At 55.4% G+C, this 14,076-nt stretch overlaps 6 protein-coding genes across 8 annotated transcripts; all 6 read left to right on the top strand.

Annotated features, from left to right (window-relative positions):
- Positions 1-86: 86 nt before the first annotated feature.
- Positions 87-1,445, top strand: ABB37_02720 (hypothetical protein; the record flags this gene model as incomplete). 2 transcript variants are annotated; one of them, XM_015799817.1, is made up of 1 exon in its annotated part: positions 87-1,445. In XM_015799817.1, exon 1 carries the CDS (start codon positions 792-794, stop codon positions 1,443-1,445), a length of 654 nt encoding a protein of 217 aa, XP_015661419.1. In that variant the 5' UTR covers positions 87-791. The 2 variants fall into 2 exon arrangements, with proteins under 2 accessions (XP_015661419.1, XP_015661418.1); XM_015799816.1 differs by having other exon boundaries at positions 118-1,445.
- Positions 1,446-1,817: 372 nt separating this feature from the next.
- Positions 1,818-3,751, top strand: ABB37_02719 (hypothetical protein; the record flags this gene model as incomplete). The annotated part of the gene is made up of 1 exon (XM_015799815.1): positions 1,818-3,751. The coding sequence occupies exon 1, from the start codon at positions 1,856-1,858 to the stop codon at positions 3,749-3,751; it is 1,896 nt and encodes a 631-aa protein (XP_015661417.1). The 5' UTR covers positions 1,818-1,855.
- A 362-nt stretch (positions 3,752-4,113) lies between these two features.
- On the top strand, positions 4,114-5,995 carry ABB37_02718 (putative mitochondrial Leucine-rich repeat protein; the record flags this gene model as incomplete). 2 transcript variants are annotated; one of them, XM_015799814.1, is made up of 1 exon in its annotated part: positions 4,114-5,995. In XM_015799814.1, the coding sequence occupies exon 1, from the start codon at positions 4,910-4,912 to the stop codon at positions 5,993-5,995; it is 1,086 nt and encodes a 361-aa protein (XP_015661416.1). In that variant the 5' UTR covers positions 4,114-4,909. The 2 variants fall into 2 exon arrangements, with proteins under 2 accessions (XP_015661416.1, XP_015661415.1); XM_015799813.1 differs by having other exon boundaries at positions 4,571-5,995.
- An 891-nt stretch (positions 5,996-6,886) lies between these two features.
- Positions 6,887-8,119, top strand: ABB37_02717 (hypothetical protein; the record flags this gene model as incomplete). Its single annotated transcript, XM_015799812.1, has 1 exon — positions 6,887-8,119. The coding sequence occupies exon 1, from the start codon at positions 7,010-7,012 to the stop codon at positions 8,117-8,119; it is 1,110 nt and encodes a 369-aa protein (XP_015661414.1). The 5' UTR covers positions 6,887-7,009.
- Positions 8,120-9,271: 1,152 nt separating this feature from the next.
- ABB37_02716 (putative mitochondrial Lysyl-tRNA synthetase) lies at positions 9,272-11,491 on the top strand (the record flags this gene model as incomplete). Its single annotated transcript, XM_015799811.1, has 1 exon — positions 9,272-11,491. The coding sequence occupies one exon, from the start codon at positions 9,272-9,274 to the stop codon at positions 11,489-11,491; it is 2,220 nt and encodes a 739-aa protein (XP_015661413.1).
- Positions 11,492-11,925: 434 nt separating this feature from the next.
- On the top strand, positions 11,926-13,987 carry ABB37_02715 (alkyldihydroxyacetonephosphate synthase (ADS1); the record flags this gene model as incomplete). Its single annotated transcript, XM_015799810.1, has 1 exon — positions 11,926-13,987. Exon 1 carries the CDS (start codon positions 12,122-12,124, stop codon positions 13,985-13,987), a length of 1,866 nt encoding a protein of 621 aa, XP_015661412.1. The 5' UTR covers positions 11,926-12,121.
- Positions 13,988-14,076: the final 89 nt, after the last annotated feature.

The raw sequence follows: 14,076 nt of genomic DNA, 5'->3' as shown, positions 1-14,076 counted from the left end.
TGTTCTGGGGCATTTCCTCAATCCACTCATGTCTCTCTCTCTCCCCCCTCCCTCCCCTGATTTATTGCATTTTTGTTTTTACGGGAGGAACCTATCATCACCGCTTGTTTCCTCGAAGTAGTGCAACTGCTGCGCGTGATGGGGCGACAAGACGGATTCAAGAAGTAATCCTCACCGCAATCATTACCACATTTATACACAACACTTGAAAAAAAAAGAACAAGGATGCAGAGCTCAGCAAAGCCACGCTCCGTTAACGCAGACGGACTGGACATGGCTGCGTTTCGAGCTCTCCTTGCTTTTCTCCCTGACGGTCTTCGCGAGTTTGCGGATACGACGCTCACGAAAGCAACCGACCTCTACGAATGTGACCGACACTACGAGGTGGTGGCGGCGGTGGAGTCCGTGCTGGAGCGATGCAAGCAGACGCTGCAAACCGCCTCATTGCAGGACGCACCTCTGCAGGAAGACATTGAGCCCGTTGCGACGAACTCAAATTCCGCGGTGGAGATGTCTCGCGCCACCAGCGCCACTCCGCTGCCCACCACGCTCGCCGTAGCCGTTTCCCATCGATTTGTCGAAAGCTCTCTGCTGTTTACCTTTGCCCGCAGCCGCACCGCCGTTTCCGACAGCTTAACATGCGAAATCGAAGACGATGAAGGCTGGAAGCTGGTGAACGACCACGGGAACGGGACGGGCACGTATTACCGCTACGAAGACGCGAACGATGCGCACTTTTTCAAGGTGCGCGGCATCGTCCAGTCAGCATCCTTTACGTTTGCAGCGTCATCATGGAGCTCGACCTCTTCTCTGAGTGGTTCCCGAATTGCGTCAAATCGGTCAGTCAGGGCGAGGTGTCGCGGTACTACCGTTCGGCGTACATGGTGATTAACGCGCAGTGGCCGTTTGCCCCGCGGGATGTGCTGATGCTCGGAGCTGGCATCGATGACCTGGAGGCGCGGAACCGCATTGTGATTGTTGCGCACAGCATCCCCTTCGCCGGGATGGAGCCGTGTAAGCTGGTGGGCGCGGACTCGGCGACGAACACCCGCGCGCTCCACCTGCCAGGCGTGGCGCCGCCGGGCATTCGTGTGCCGGTGCACAACAACTCCAACGTGGTGTGCGACATCATCTACACCGGCTTTGAAATGAAGATGCTCATGCCGACCGAGACGCGGCTGTCGTTTATCCTGTCCGTGGGCCCCAAAGTGCCACACATACCGCAAGGTGTGCTGAACTGGATGTCTGGCAAGGTGATGTGGGCCATGCTTGGCTTCATGGAGTCGGCAGCGAAGAAGGCGACGCAGAAGGACAGCAAGTACTATCAGCGGCGTCGCGAGCGGCCGGATGTGTATGACCTGCTGCGGCAGCGGTACAATGACCTTCTCAAGAGTAAGTTTACGCGAGAAGAGTACGCGGAATATGTTCTGAAAAACGACTATTGAGGCTTCATCCGCGTTGCTTTACATTTTTAAAAAAGATTTATATGTTCTTGTTGCTGAAGTATCGCTTCTTCTTTTTTCTTTCGCATTTAAAAAAGCTGCTCAACGTTCTTCTCATTCATCATTAACGCTCCTCTTCGCAAAAACAGAAGGGAAAGAATGTCACAAACGGCGTACCATTTTGGGACTTCAAGTGTCGTTGCGAACGTATCGCCGTCCTTGCTGGGGACGACTTCTCGCGTTCGGTGTAACTGGCGCCTGTCAAAATGAACGTGTACATGGAGCTCTACAGCTCTTGAAAGGAAAGGTTTTCCTCTTCTCTTCAATCCACACACTCGCTTTGCGTTAACATACTCTTTATCGCTTTTGTTTTCAGTAAATCGTTCCTCTTTGCTGTTGTTCACCGAGCAACAATGTCGTCCTCAAGTCAGGTGGCTTGGTTTTGCCACCAGCTCGACAGCTCCGATTGCGCGCCAGTGAAGCGGCAGTACCTGCAATGGCACGCGGAAGAGCACGGCATTGTGTACAGCAAGGATGATCCGCTCTTTATCACGGCCATCCACGAAAGCTCCTCCTTCGCCTGGAGCTTGCCAGAGTTGCTTTGGCGAGCTCGACTCGTCTCCCTCGATGCGCGTACGCTGTGGGAGTGCCTCGGCACCAATATGGTGTCCGAGCGGGTCCGTAGATTTATTGATCCGTGGAATGAACAATTAGCAGTCAAAGTCGCCTACTACCTCCTCCAACTTCAGCCGACATCAGAAGAGGAGGAGGATGGGGGGAGTTGGAAGAAGCTGCGCGCGGAGCTCGATGACTACGCCGCGGCGACCATCAAACCACAAGGCACGCCTGGCGTAAGGGACTACCTCCCGCGTACCACCACCGCTCCACACACCGATCACCAAAACGCTGATGGCACCGCCGCTACGGCAGAGTGGTCGGACAAGGTCGCTTTTATTCCCATGGAGGCCGGCAATGACTTCAGCGAGGGCTCGCTGCGCTGCGTAGCGCCGGTGCCGAGCTGCGGTGTTCTGCTGCAGGTGCCCCGCACGGACATGTTCTTCCGCGATACAGTTCTCGAGCACTGCGCACTGGGCCGCGTCATCGCTGCCGCCCCCGCGCTGCGCGAGCTCCTCTCCAACGAGGAGGCGGTGCTCGTCGTGTGCCTCGTCTTTGAGCGTTTTGTCGTAGGGGTTGAGAAGTCGCATTGGAAGGCACTGCTGACACAATGTCCACCGTCCTACCCATCGATCCCCACCACGTGGACGCTGGGTGACTTGGCAGAATTGGACGGGTTGGATGTGTTGGACGATGTGCTGACGAAGCGGACACAGCTGCAGACGGTCGCCGATCAGCTGGAAGGCTCACTTGTCGCGATCTTTCACACGCTGCTCCCCGCGGCGGCCGTGGGGACAACGGCGGCAGCAGCAGTGCCGTCACAAGCAGAGCTGCTGGCGGCCTTCAGTTGGGACCACCTCGCCTGGGCGCAGTCTACCTTCGACTCCCGTGCGTTTAACCTCAACGTGGACGGCGCCGTCGTCATGGCCCTCGTCCCCCTGGCGGATATGATCAATCATACCAATCGCACCGATGTGCTGATTCGCAAAGTGGAGCCCAATGGTGGGTCTTTCACCATGCAGGTCGGTGCGGCGCTGACCGCTGCTGATGTCGGACGGGAGTTATGGATGAGCTACGGCCCCCTGCAAAACTGGGAGCTGCTGCAGCACTACGGTTTCGTGCTGGGGTGTGACAACGTGCATGACAAGCTTCCTTTTCCATTTTCCCTGCCTGTCTTGAGCGAGTTGGGCGAAGCCGAGGAAGCCGAAACGGAGGGCGTTTCAGAAGATTGCAGTGGCGATCACGCCGCCAGCTCCGTTGACTGGGATACGCGTCGGCGCAACCTGCTGCGTCGCTACGCTCTTTGTCTACCCGGTCGGTGCTGGATCGGTTACGATGGCGTGCCCCCGCCGGCGCTGCTGGCGCTGCTGCGCGTGCAGCTCGCCCAGGCGGAGGAGTTCGCCGTGATGGAGCGGCACCTCTACGGCCCCTTCACGCCGCTGTCCGCGCAGACGGAGGACGCCGTCGTGGCCGCCGTGATGGAGACGGTGCAGTGCGTGCTGGATGTGTTCCCGACCTCGCTGGGGGAGGATGAGGAGGCTCTCGCTGAACTGCGCGAGACAACGCAGGCTTCCGCGGCCCCGGACGAGGGCGATGAGGAGTCTGTGTACAACTACACGTTGTGTGTGCAGCTACGGATAGGTCTGAAGCGCATAGCAAAGCGTGCGTTGGACTGGTGCAGACATCGCATGTAACTGCAAAAACATAAGTGGTAGCAGAATGCTAGGGAAGTGCTGGCGATCTTCTTTCACCCGCTCTTCGCGTGTGTGCCTTCACTCCGTGGAAACTGTTAGCAGCCGCCTAATCGCGACATAAATAGCTGAGATGAACAAGAAAACTCACGTATTCCCTAACTTGATCTAAGCAATAAAGCGCTCTCATGTCTGCATTCTTTTTTTTGTTTCGTCCTTCTATCGCTGTATCGCTTGTCCAGAAGAGAAGCGCAGCAGAACTCAATTTTTGGGGGGTCCTTTGAAGGCCTCTTGCTATTCTTCTATTCGCTTCTCCTACTTTCTTTCACTCACTCCTTCACGCACGTCGTCTGCATTGCGACTCAGCGCCTTGCTTACGTGATTTCCTCCTACCAAACAACGGCAACAGCTTTAAGTTGAGTTTTTCTTTTGTTTTCTGCTGTTTTCTTGGCTGTGCACGCGTTGCGCAACTTCGTTGTTAGTGAAACTCCCTCAGCTGTCCAAAGTACTGCGTAGAAAATATCGGCTTCTTCCTTTCACATTTGCAAGACACATTCGCACGTTTTATTGTTGCGGCGAAAGAGGGGGAAAAGCGGGAGGGAAATAGCGTACAGAGACGAGGACCAACATAACACACACTATTCTTTCATCTCAACGACTGACGCTTATTATTATTACAATTGTGGTTGTTATTAGCAGCTGTTTCCCTTCAGCGAGATTGTTCACAGGTTCTCTTTTTTTCTCTATAAGTTCATACGAATTTACACTCTTCCGTTTCTCCGTTTTTTTCTTCCATTATTACGATTCCAACACTTCGTTTTAGCTGTTCAAATTGTTGTTTGGTTGTTTTGTTGTTTGTTCTTTTGGTGGCTACTCACTAGTGGAATAAAACAGACGCACTCACTCACACGCAAACACAAGCACTTCAACCTGTAAGTCTACACAACTGGGGATTTCCCCCTCTCTACGTAAGAAAGGGTAAGCGACGATTACATTTGAGGACTGCAACTTGTCCTGAAATATTTTTCTTCTCTTTTCCTTGATTTTGTTTTTCTCTCTCTGAAGCGTAGGTACTATATTCTTCTCTTTATTATTATTATTGCTTTGACATCTTTTCGATTGCAATTTATATATTTTCTAGTTATTGATTTCGAGTACTGAATGACGACGATGTCGACCCCTCGGCAAAAGCCTACCGTCGAGTTCACCTACGGGCAGTTGACCCAAGAGGTGCTGGAGGCCATGATCGTGGACCCTGCAGGGGTCACCGCTGTTGATTTGTCAGGCAACAACATCTCATCCGATGAGTGCATAGAGCTGGTGAGGCGGTACATATCCAAGATGATCAACCTCGACTCGCTTGACCTCAAAGACAACAAGATCGGCCCGCAAGGCGCGATGTACCTCTTCGACGCGCTGCGCGAGAACTGCCCCAACCTGACCTTCTTAGATGTGAACGAGAACGCGATCCAGGACGAGGCCCTCTACCCTCTCGCGCTCCTCCTGCAGTCGGCGAAGCTGCGCACGCTGAATGTCGTCACAAACCACATCACTCCGCGTGGGTTGCCGACGCTGTGCGACGGCGTCGTGGCCTGCCCAACGCTGACGGAACTCTCCCTTGCGTTCAACCTGCTAGGGGATGAGGGCGGCATTCTGGTGGCGCAGATGCTGAGCAACCACCCCAGTCTCACGGCTCTCGACCTCAGCGACAACCGCATCGGCGATGGGGCGGCGGTCGCGATCGCTGACGCGTTCATTCTCTCCTACTCCTCCCGTCTAGCGTCGCTGAACCTCTCCGTGAACCACATGGGCGACCTCGGCTTCCAGGCCCTGGCGGAGGCGCTCACCAAGACGAACAATAGGCACTTTAGCACCTTGGACTTGGCATGTAATGATGCCGTAACAGACGTTGGTCGGGCCGCCATCGTGAAGGCTCTCCCACACATGCGCCACGTCTACTCGATCGACTTGACGTCGTGTGACCTGTCTGACGAGAACGCCAAAGACATAACGGCGGCGATTCACAGCAGCCGCACCAGTGTTGGGGTGATTGAGTGGTACAACAACCCACGTATCCAGCTCGCCACGGAGAAGGCACTCTACGAAGCCATCGAAGCGAAGGCGGCCGCGGCGCACGCACGACACCCGCTGAACAGCGACGGGTCACTCTTTCTGTGTGCGGGCGTGGCCGTGACGGCGGCGATGGTGGTGGCCTCCATTCTGCTGCGACGTCAACAGAAAGCGTGACGAGGTTTGTTGTTGTTGTTGTGTGTGTGCGTGTCTGTGTGTACGAGAACCAGAAGGTTAACCGTGTTGTGTTGTAGCAGCATTATCTGCGCGTTGGGACGGTTTTGTATTTGTTTTCTCCTTGTGTGTGGTGGGGGGGAGGGGCGGGGGGGGCGGCATTGGAAGGGTGTAAAGGTGCGGTAAAAGGCGGCCCAGGGTTTCTGTGAGAGAAGCAACAAGAGTGGGGGCCTGAGCGGTCCCAACAACAAAGCAAGCCTGCCAAGGATCAGATCGTGTGTGTTTGTCTGTTTTACTTCGATGTGCGTCTTGTAATCCTTCACCTTTGTGGCGGTCCTGTGCTCCTCTCTTCTTTCATTTCCGTTTCTTCACCTGCATCGCTACCGTAAGCTGACCTTGTTTACATTTCCTTCTTCTTTTGGATGAGAGTGGGTCTTGTTCTCATGTTGTGTTGGCGGTGTTTTGGGTTACCTTCACGTTTACGTATCACTCTATATATATATATATATTTCTAATCGTATCCTAGCAGAAACAACGGTAAATGTATGTGTGCTTCAGTCGCGTTGCTCACCGTTGTCGTGGTTTCGTTTGGAAGGAGTTCAGTCGGTAGGGTGCGTAAACTGTGCTCACAGGACCGCAGAAGGGAAAAAAAACAAAAAGAGGTGCTCTCTCTGAATTGTGATGCCGCATCTTTGTTGTCTTCCTTCCCGTATATAGCAGTGCCTATATGGAGATGCACCTCGCTTCCTCGCCCGATTGCTATAGCACACACACACACACACCCTCTCTGTGAAACCGATTTCGAGGCAAAGCTCTCTCTCTCTCTCTTTATCCCTCCCTGTCACTGCGCCTCTTCATATCTTTCTTTTCCTCGGTCACCATCTTCTTTCGACAGGAAGAAACACACACCTTCCCGTCTACGTGTATCCTTCTGCGAAAGGGCGTCGCTTCCGTTTCGCTTTTCTTGTTGTGTTGCCGGTTTTCACTCCTGCTTGTCATTACTGTCTTGACCAAATAATGGCGAACCCGTATGAAAGCGGCGGTTCGGCCGACCCCTTCCGCGAACCGACTCTTCCGCCGGCGGGTGCGGGCGTGTCGCCGGCGCGCTCCCCACCGTCGTCTCCCCCAATCAGCGGCGGTGGTGGAGGCGGTGCGAACCCTGCCCTGCCGTACACCTACGGATCGACCGGTGCTGGCCAGAGCCTGCCGCCCCCCGGCCAGGGTTACAGCGGCGCTTCGTTCATGGACTACTCTAAAACCTCCCCCACCCAGACAGGGGCGCAGGACACGACGCCCAAGATGCAGTTCTACGCTGGCGATGGCACCGGCGTACCACCACCGTGGGAGGACGGTGCGCAGGCACGAACTCCTGCCAGTTCAGACGCTGCCGCCGCCGCTGCTGCTGCACCGTCTCCCACCAGTAAGTTCTGGACAATGGAGTTCTACCAGCAGTTCTTTGACGTGAACACACGTCAGGTGCTTCTGCGGCTGAGCAACACGCTCGTTCCACTGAATCCGCCTGACTTCTTGATGGACCGCAACTGGCACTTCAACGAGTCCATGGTGGCGGGAGATGCGGTGGAGGACACAACGCTGGAGGAGGCCGGCGTCGTTCTGTCACGTAAGCCGGACCTCTACGGACCTTTCTGGGTCTGCACCACGCTGTGGATCACGCTGGCGGTGGTGAGCAACATCATGAGCAAGATCGCGTACACCCGGAGCAACAACAACGCGGACCCGTGGAAGTACGACTTCTCCGTTGCCTCAGTGGCGTACGTCACCATCTACCTTTACTGTTTTGTGTTTGGCTCTCTGGTGTGGGGCATCATGCAGTGGAAGAACCTGCCGGCCACCATCACCGACGTCGTGTGCCTCTACGGCTATAGCATGTTTATTTTTGAGCTGGTGGCCATCCTGTGCATGATCCCGACGAGTGCGGCGCAGTGGGTCTTTGTGATGGTCGGTGGGGCGTGGTCCACCGCATACCTGCTGATCAATATGTGGCACATGTGGAAGACAACGCTGGAGCGGAACTGGTTCATTGGCCTGGTTTCTTTCGTCACCATCTTCCACATGGGTCTCACCCTGTCCTTCAAGTTCTATTTCTTTAAATACAAGATGGCGTAAAGACGCGAAAAGAAGAGGAGAGAGAATCAAATTTCCTTTTTTTGTTCGTTTGTTTCTTCGTGTTCCGTCGTTGAGCCTGTACACACGTGCACCTCAATGTGGGTTGTTTGTCCGTCCGATCGTTCCTCGTGTTGCGTGTTCTTTTCGTAGCTGTCCTTCGCTGACATGTGATGTTTTTCCTTCTCTGTTGTTGCTCTTGTCGTTTCTGTTGTCGATCCTTATCGTTTTCTTTTTTTCTTTATTGCGTTGCGTTCACTTCGAGTGGGTGTGGTGGGAAAGCTAACCTGTGCGGTTGCCTCGATGCGTTGGGGCTCTTCTTCTTTTCTGTGACCTTTGGATTGGGTTGTTGTTGTTTTTTTGTCCTGCATTACTGTGTCGCTCAGAGCTCATTTTCTTTTCTTCTGAGGCCTCCTTCTACGGATGTGGCGTGTGTGTGTGTGTGTGTGTGTCTAGTGGATTCTGTTAAGGAGTTTCTTTCTCTTCTTTTTTCTTTTTCTGTAGTTCGTTGCGCAGCACTAAAACGCGTTCAACCGGGGAAGATGGTGGAGGAAGCTCTTTTGCTTCCATATATATTTATAACAGAATAGAATAAAAAGCAAGGAGAAGTCGGATCTTTCCACGACGAGCACGAGTATGTCAAACGCATGCTTCCCTCCAGCGTAGAGTTCATTTCTCCTCCTTCCTCGTATTTTTTTCCACTTCACCGCCAACGGTGGCGAGATGAAAAACGCTCTTCTTTGATCTACGAGTAGTTCTGTCATCGCCTCATTATTGTTTCGTTGATACGTGGTTTGCATCATCACGGCGTACGACCCGAATGATAACGATTTCGTAGCTCAGTCTACTTAAACGCACGGTGTGCAGTGTCTCCCACACGATCGTGTATTTCTCTTCAAGCTATCTTTCTTTCTCTCTCTCTCTTTATTCCTCTCTTGGTGTAAAAGCTGTTTCATTCTGTTCTTCCCTTTCATGCAGCTCGTTGGCACACACACACACACACGCTTAGCTTTCTTTTCGTTCCGCGTGGCTTCGCCTGCACGTCCCCGGCATAAGTGTCGGTTTACCTCCACTTTATTTTAGAACCTATAGCAGTGTAGCACTTGCGCTTCCCAAAAAGGAAAGAAGATTCTTTTGCTTTCTTGAGATTCTATAATGCATCGGCGCACACAAGCACGCGTAGCAACAGTCGGGCTGCTGTTGCTGAGCTCGCTTTCGCGGCAGTCTCGCTGGACATCGAGTCAGGCATCCCCGCTACGTGGACACGCGGACAGCAACGCTAGTACGTATGCGGGTACGGCAGCACCACCGACTACCAGTTTTCCATCCCCACCACCACCACCATCATCATCGTCATCATTGCCCGCGGCCCACAGCGAAGCGGTGGATGAGTCTTCTTCGGCGACACAAACAACGGTCGAGGCGAAACCGAAGGAACAGAAGGCGTCGAGAAGGAAAAACAAAAAGCGCAGAACCACTGTTGACGTCAGCTCCGGCGTAAGCCCCTCCCCGGATCTTCTGAAAGGTTCTGCGAGTCAGACATCTAGCGCGTCCCCTGCACTTTCAGGTTCTAATGGGAGCAATGGCCAGGCAGCGCTGCCCAACGCGCGGACTATTCTCGACTTCCCCAGCGCCTACCAGTCCTTTTCCTCGGTCATGCCACTCGGCGAATTTCGCGCCACCTACGACGGCATCCCACATAACGAGAGCCACCCGCACGACCACGACGTGCGCGTTGGGGGCAGAGTAGTAAGCACGCGTGACATGGGCCGCATCCTCTTCATCACCATTCGCAGCGGCGAGGTGTCGCTGCAGGTTATCCGGCAGGTGAGCGAGCACTTCACCAAGGCGGACTTGCGCGCGTTGAGCGACTCCATACGCGTGGGTGACATCATCGGCGCCACCGGCACGCCGGGTCGCACCGCCAAGGGCGAGCTCTCCCTCTTCGCCTCCGCGACCTCCATTCTCGCTCCGTACGTCTGCACCGATCAGGCGCTGTGCCCGGACTTGAAAGGCTACGTGCCGCTGTCTGACACGGATATCAAGTATCGCTACCGCTTTGTGGACATGATGTCTAACCCCTCCGTGGTCCAGCACTTCCGCAAGCGCCACGCCGTCACCCGTGCCCTGCGCGACTACCTCGACCGTCGTGGTTTTGTTGAGGTGGAGACACCCGTCCTGCACTCCGTCGCCTCCGGCGCCAACGCGAAGCCGTTCATGACGCACCACAACGCCAACGACACCGATTTGTTCCTGCGAGTGGCCCCGGAGCTGCACCTGAAGCAGTGTGTCGTGGGTGGCATGGACCGCGTCTACGAGATCGGGCGCGTGTTCCGCAATGAGGACGCCGACCGCAGCCACAACCCGGAGTTCACGACGTGCGAGTTCTACGCGGCCTACCACACCTACGAGGACTTGATGCGCATGACGGAGGAGATAATGCGACAGCTCGCCGTGGCAGCGAACGGCACTACGAAGGTATCGGTGACCTCCTGCCTGACCGGCGAGCAGACGGAAATTGACCTTACACAGCCTTTTCGTCGCGTGAGTGCGTACGACGAGGTACAGCGCGCCGCCTGCGTCGAGCTGCCGCCGCCGACGGAGCTGAACACGGCTCGTGGGATGGCCTACATGTCCGCCATCATGTTGCGCTACAACATCCCTCTTCCGTCGGTGCGCACCGCAGCGAAGATGTTCGACAAGCTCATCGACTACTTCATCACCGACCGGGTGGTCGCGCCGACCTTCGTGACGGACCACCCACTGTTTATGAGTCCGCTGGCGCTGGAGCGGCGCGACCGGCCAGGCCTGTCCGCCCGCTTCGAACTCTTCATCAACGGCATGGAGTACTGCAACGCGTACAGCGAGCTGAACGACCCACAGGAGCAGTACTACCGCTTTCAGCAGCAGCTACTGGACAAGCAGACGGGGGACGAGGAGGCCATGGGACTCGATGAGACATTCCTTAAGGCGCTGCAGGTAGGACTGCCGCCGACCGCAGGGTGGGGCATGGGCATGGACCGCGTCGTCATGCTGCTCAACGGCTCCTCCAGCATTCGCGATGATATTCTTTTTCCGCTGTTGCGCACCGACACCACGTCGCACGACGCCAAGCGGCGACGCAAGACGGCGTCCTTCTTTGGCTTCAGCCACAACATGACTCTCTTCTGCCTGAACGCGCTGGAGGAGGAGATGTTGAAGCGCGCTGCCCCACAGGACTCATTGGAGAAGATTCGGCAACTGCGTCAATGCATCACGTCGATGCCGCAGCGGGGTGGGCTGACCTATTTGCCAGAGGACTGCGTCCCGCGCGGCTGGCGGTATGATGTGACGATGGGCATCTTACGCCTGTTTTGCTGTCGCGGTAAGTATTGACAACACACGCTAAGCTCTGCTTCTTTGCTTCTCCCTTTTTTTTGTATATTCTCACAACTTGCGTTCGACAGGCTTCCCTCCCCTAATCGTTCTTTTCACTTCTTCTTATTCACAGTTGACGCTTTTTTCTTTCTTCTGACTTTTCCTTTTTAATGCGAAACAAAAACGCACAATTAGAAGCAGCGCCGCGAGTTTAGAATGCACTGCACGACAAGAAAAGCGTAGTCTTTAAACCTCTCTTATATCATCTTCGAGATTCTGATTTCGCCCCACGACTGTCGAGCAGGATTCTCCGCAACCTTGAACTGTTCTCTTTTTGTTTTTTGGAGGGTCTTCCACGCAGCCCACCTCTCTCACTTTCCATGGTCTTTTCTCCTCCTCCTGATTCTCGCTATGGCCTTGCTTTTTCATGCTACTGTCGTTTCGCAACGGCAGGAAAAACATCATTTGTTTGTCACGCACACACTCTCTATTGGGCTGCTGGCATTCCATCCTCACTATACGTTCATTTCTGCGGTGTGCTTTAACCTTGTCGCTCCTTGTGTGTGTGTGTGTGTGCGTGCGTGTTTTTAGCTCGTGCTACATCTCTCTTCCTTTAAGGTGCTTTTTGATTTCTCCCCTGACCGAATCATGTCAGCCGCCGACTCGCAAGTGTCTACACCCCCAGAGGTGTACGACAATCTCAAGTGGAATGGGTGGGGTGAACAGGGTATTCAGATGCAGCTGGACGAGGAGCACGAGTTCTGGGTGCGCCACGTGGACGGAAAGCCCATCAAGAATCTTTTGGATTTTCTGTACAACGAGGTCAGCGGCGGACAGGGTCCGAAGGAGCTTCCCCCGCTGAGCCCCAGCATCCCGCTCGAGAAGGCCATCGCAAAGCTGAACAAGCCGAACACCAACGATGCCTTCATGAAGGACCTCTCCGCCGCCCTGGAGAAGAGTCAAATCCGGCCCGACGGCAAGAGTCGCCTGCTTCACATTGTGGGGAAGAACTATCGTGATTTGTGGCGTGTGCGCAGGGGAATGGTGGAGTACGCACCCGACTGCATCCTGCTGCCAAACAACCACCGCGACTGCGTCACGATTATGCAGCTGGCGCAGAAGCACAACGTCGTCGTCATCCCGTTTGGCGGTGGCACGAACGTGACGGGCGGCATCGAGGCGGACCCGTTTGAGCGGGCTCGCATGATCGTCTCGGTCGATATGCGGCGCATGAGCCGCATGCTCTCCATCGACCGCGAGTCGCACGTGGCTACGTTTGAAGCCGGTGTGCTGGGGCCGGCCCTGGATGATCAGTTGTTTCGCTACGGCTTTATGTTAGGCCACGACCCCGACAGCTACAAGTACTCCACGCTTGGGGGGTGGATTGCCGCGCGTGGCAGTGGGGCCATGTCGAACCAGTACGGTGACATTGAGGACATGGTCATCTCGATGAAGGTGGTCACGCCGACAGGGGTGATCGAGACACCCATGACCTCCCGTGTGTGCGGCGTGGATCTGAACGGGCTCGTTATCGGCTCTGAAGGCGCCTTCGGTATCGTCACGGAGGCTACCATCAAAATTGAGGAGATCCCCGAGGAGAAGCTGTACGAGGGCTACCTCTTTCCCTCCTTCGAGGCGGGCTTCAGCGCCTTTTACACGTGCAACACGAAGGGCATCCGTCCCTGCACAATGCGGCTATACGACGCGGACGACTTCCACATGAGCATGGCCATGAGCACCAGCTCGCACGGCTTCCTGGAGAAGCTCATCAGCAAGGGCGTGAAGGCTTTCCTGGAGAACTACCGCGGGTGGAACATGCGCAACATGTGCCTCGTCATCATCGGCTTCGAGGGCACGCGGCAGCGGGTGCGGTTTCAGCGCGCAGAGGCGGCGGCGGTGCTGAAGAAGTTTGGTGGCGTCGGCGTCGGCCGCTCGGCCGGCGACAGCTGGCAGGAGAAGAAGTACGACCTGCCCTACATCCGCGACTTCGCCCTCTCCCTGTCCCACTGGGCCGACGTCCTCGAGACGAGCGTGCTCTACTCCCAGGCGGTGCCATGCTGGCGTGCGGTGAAGGAGGCGGTGCGGCAGGTGTGGAAGGAGCACGGCCACCACGGCTGGATCGGCTGCCACACGGCGCATCAGTACAAGTACGGCTGCTGCCTGTACTTCACCTTTGCGTGTGCGCAGAAGGATGATCAGGATATGAAGATTTTCCTGGAGATTAAGAAGCGGGCGACGGAGGCGATGCTGCGGCACACCGGCAACCTGACCCACCACCACGGCATCGGGTACGAGCATGTGCCGTGGATGACGCGCTTCATGGGCGCTGGCGCCATGGACGTGCTATTCAACTTGAAGAAGTCAATAGACCCCAAGAACATCTGCAACCCGGGCAAGCTGCTGCCTTCGGCTCCGCGGGCTGGTGAGAGCGCAGAAGCGTTGAAGGCGCGGCAACAGAAGGAGCTCATGTTTGACAAAATGGGCGTTCCCGGGGCGGTGATGTCGCATTTGTAGGGTAGTGAAGAACGCATTCTTTGCTTTGCTTTTTTAAGGGACGTAGCAGTTGCGGCGTTGACTTTACTGCGGCGTCGGACGTCTTTTTT

Source organism: Leptomonas pyrrhocoris (assembly GCF_001293395.1).
Source record: "Leptomonas pyrrhocoris isolate H10 chromosome Unknown, whole genome shotgun sequence".
NCBI classification, from domain to species: domain Eukaryota; phylum Euglenozoa; class Kinetoplastea; order Trypanosomatida; family Trypanosomatidae; genus Leptomonas; species Leptomonas pyrrhocoris.
This window is presented reverse-complemented; position numbering and strand designations above follow the sequence as displayed.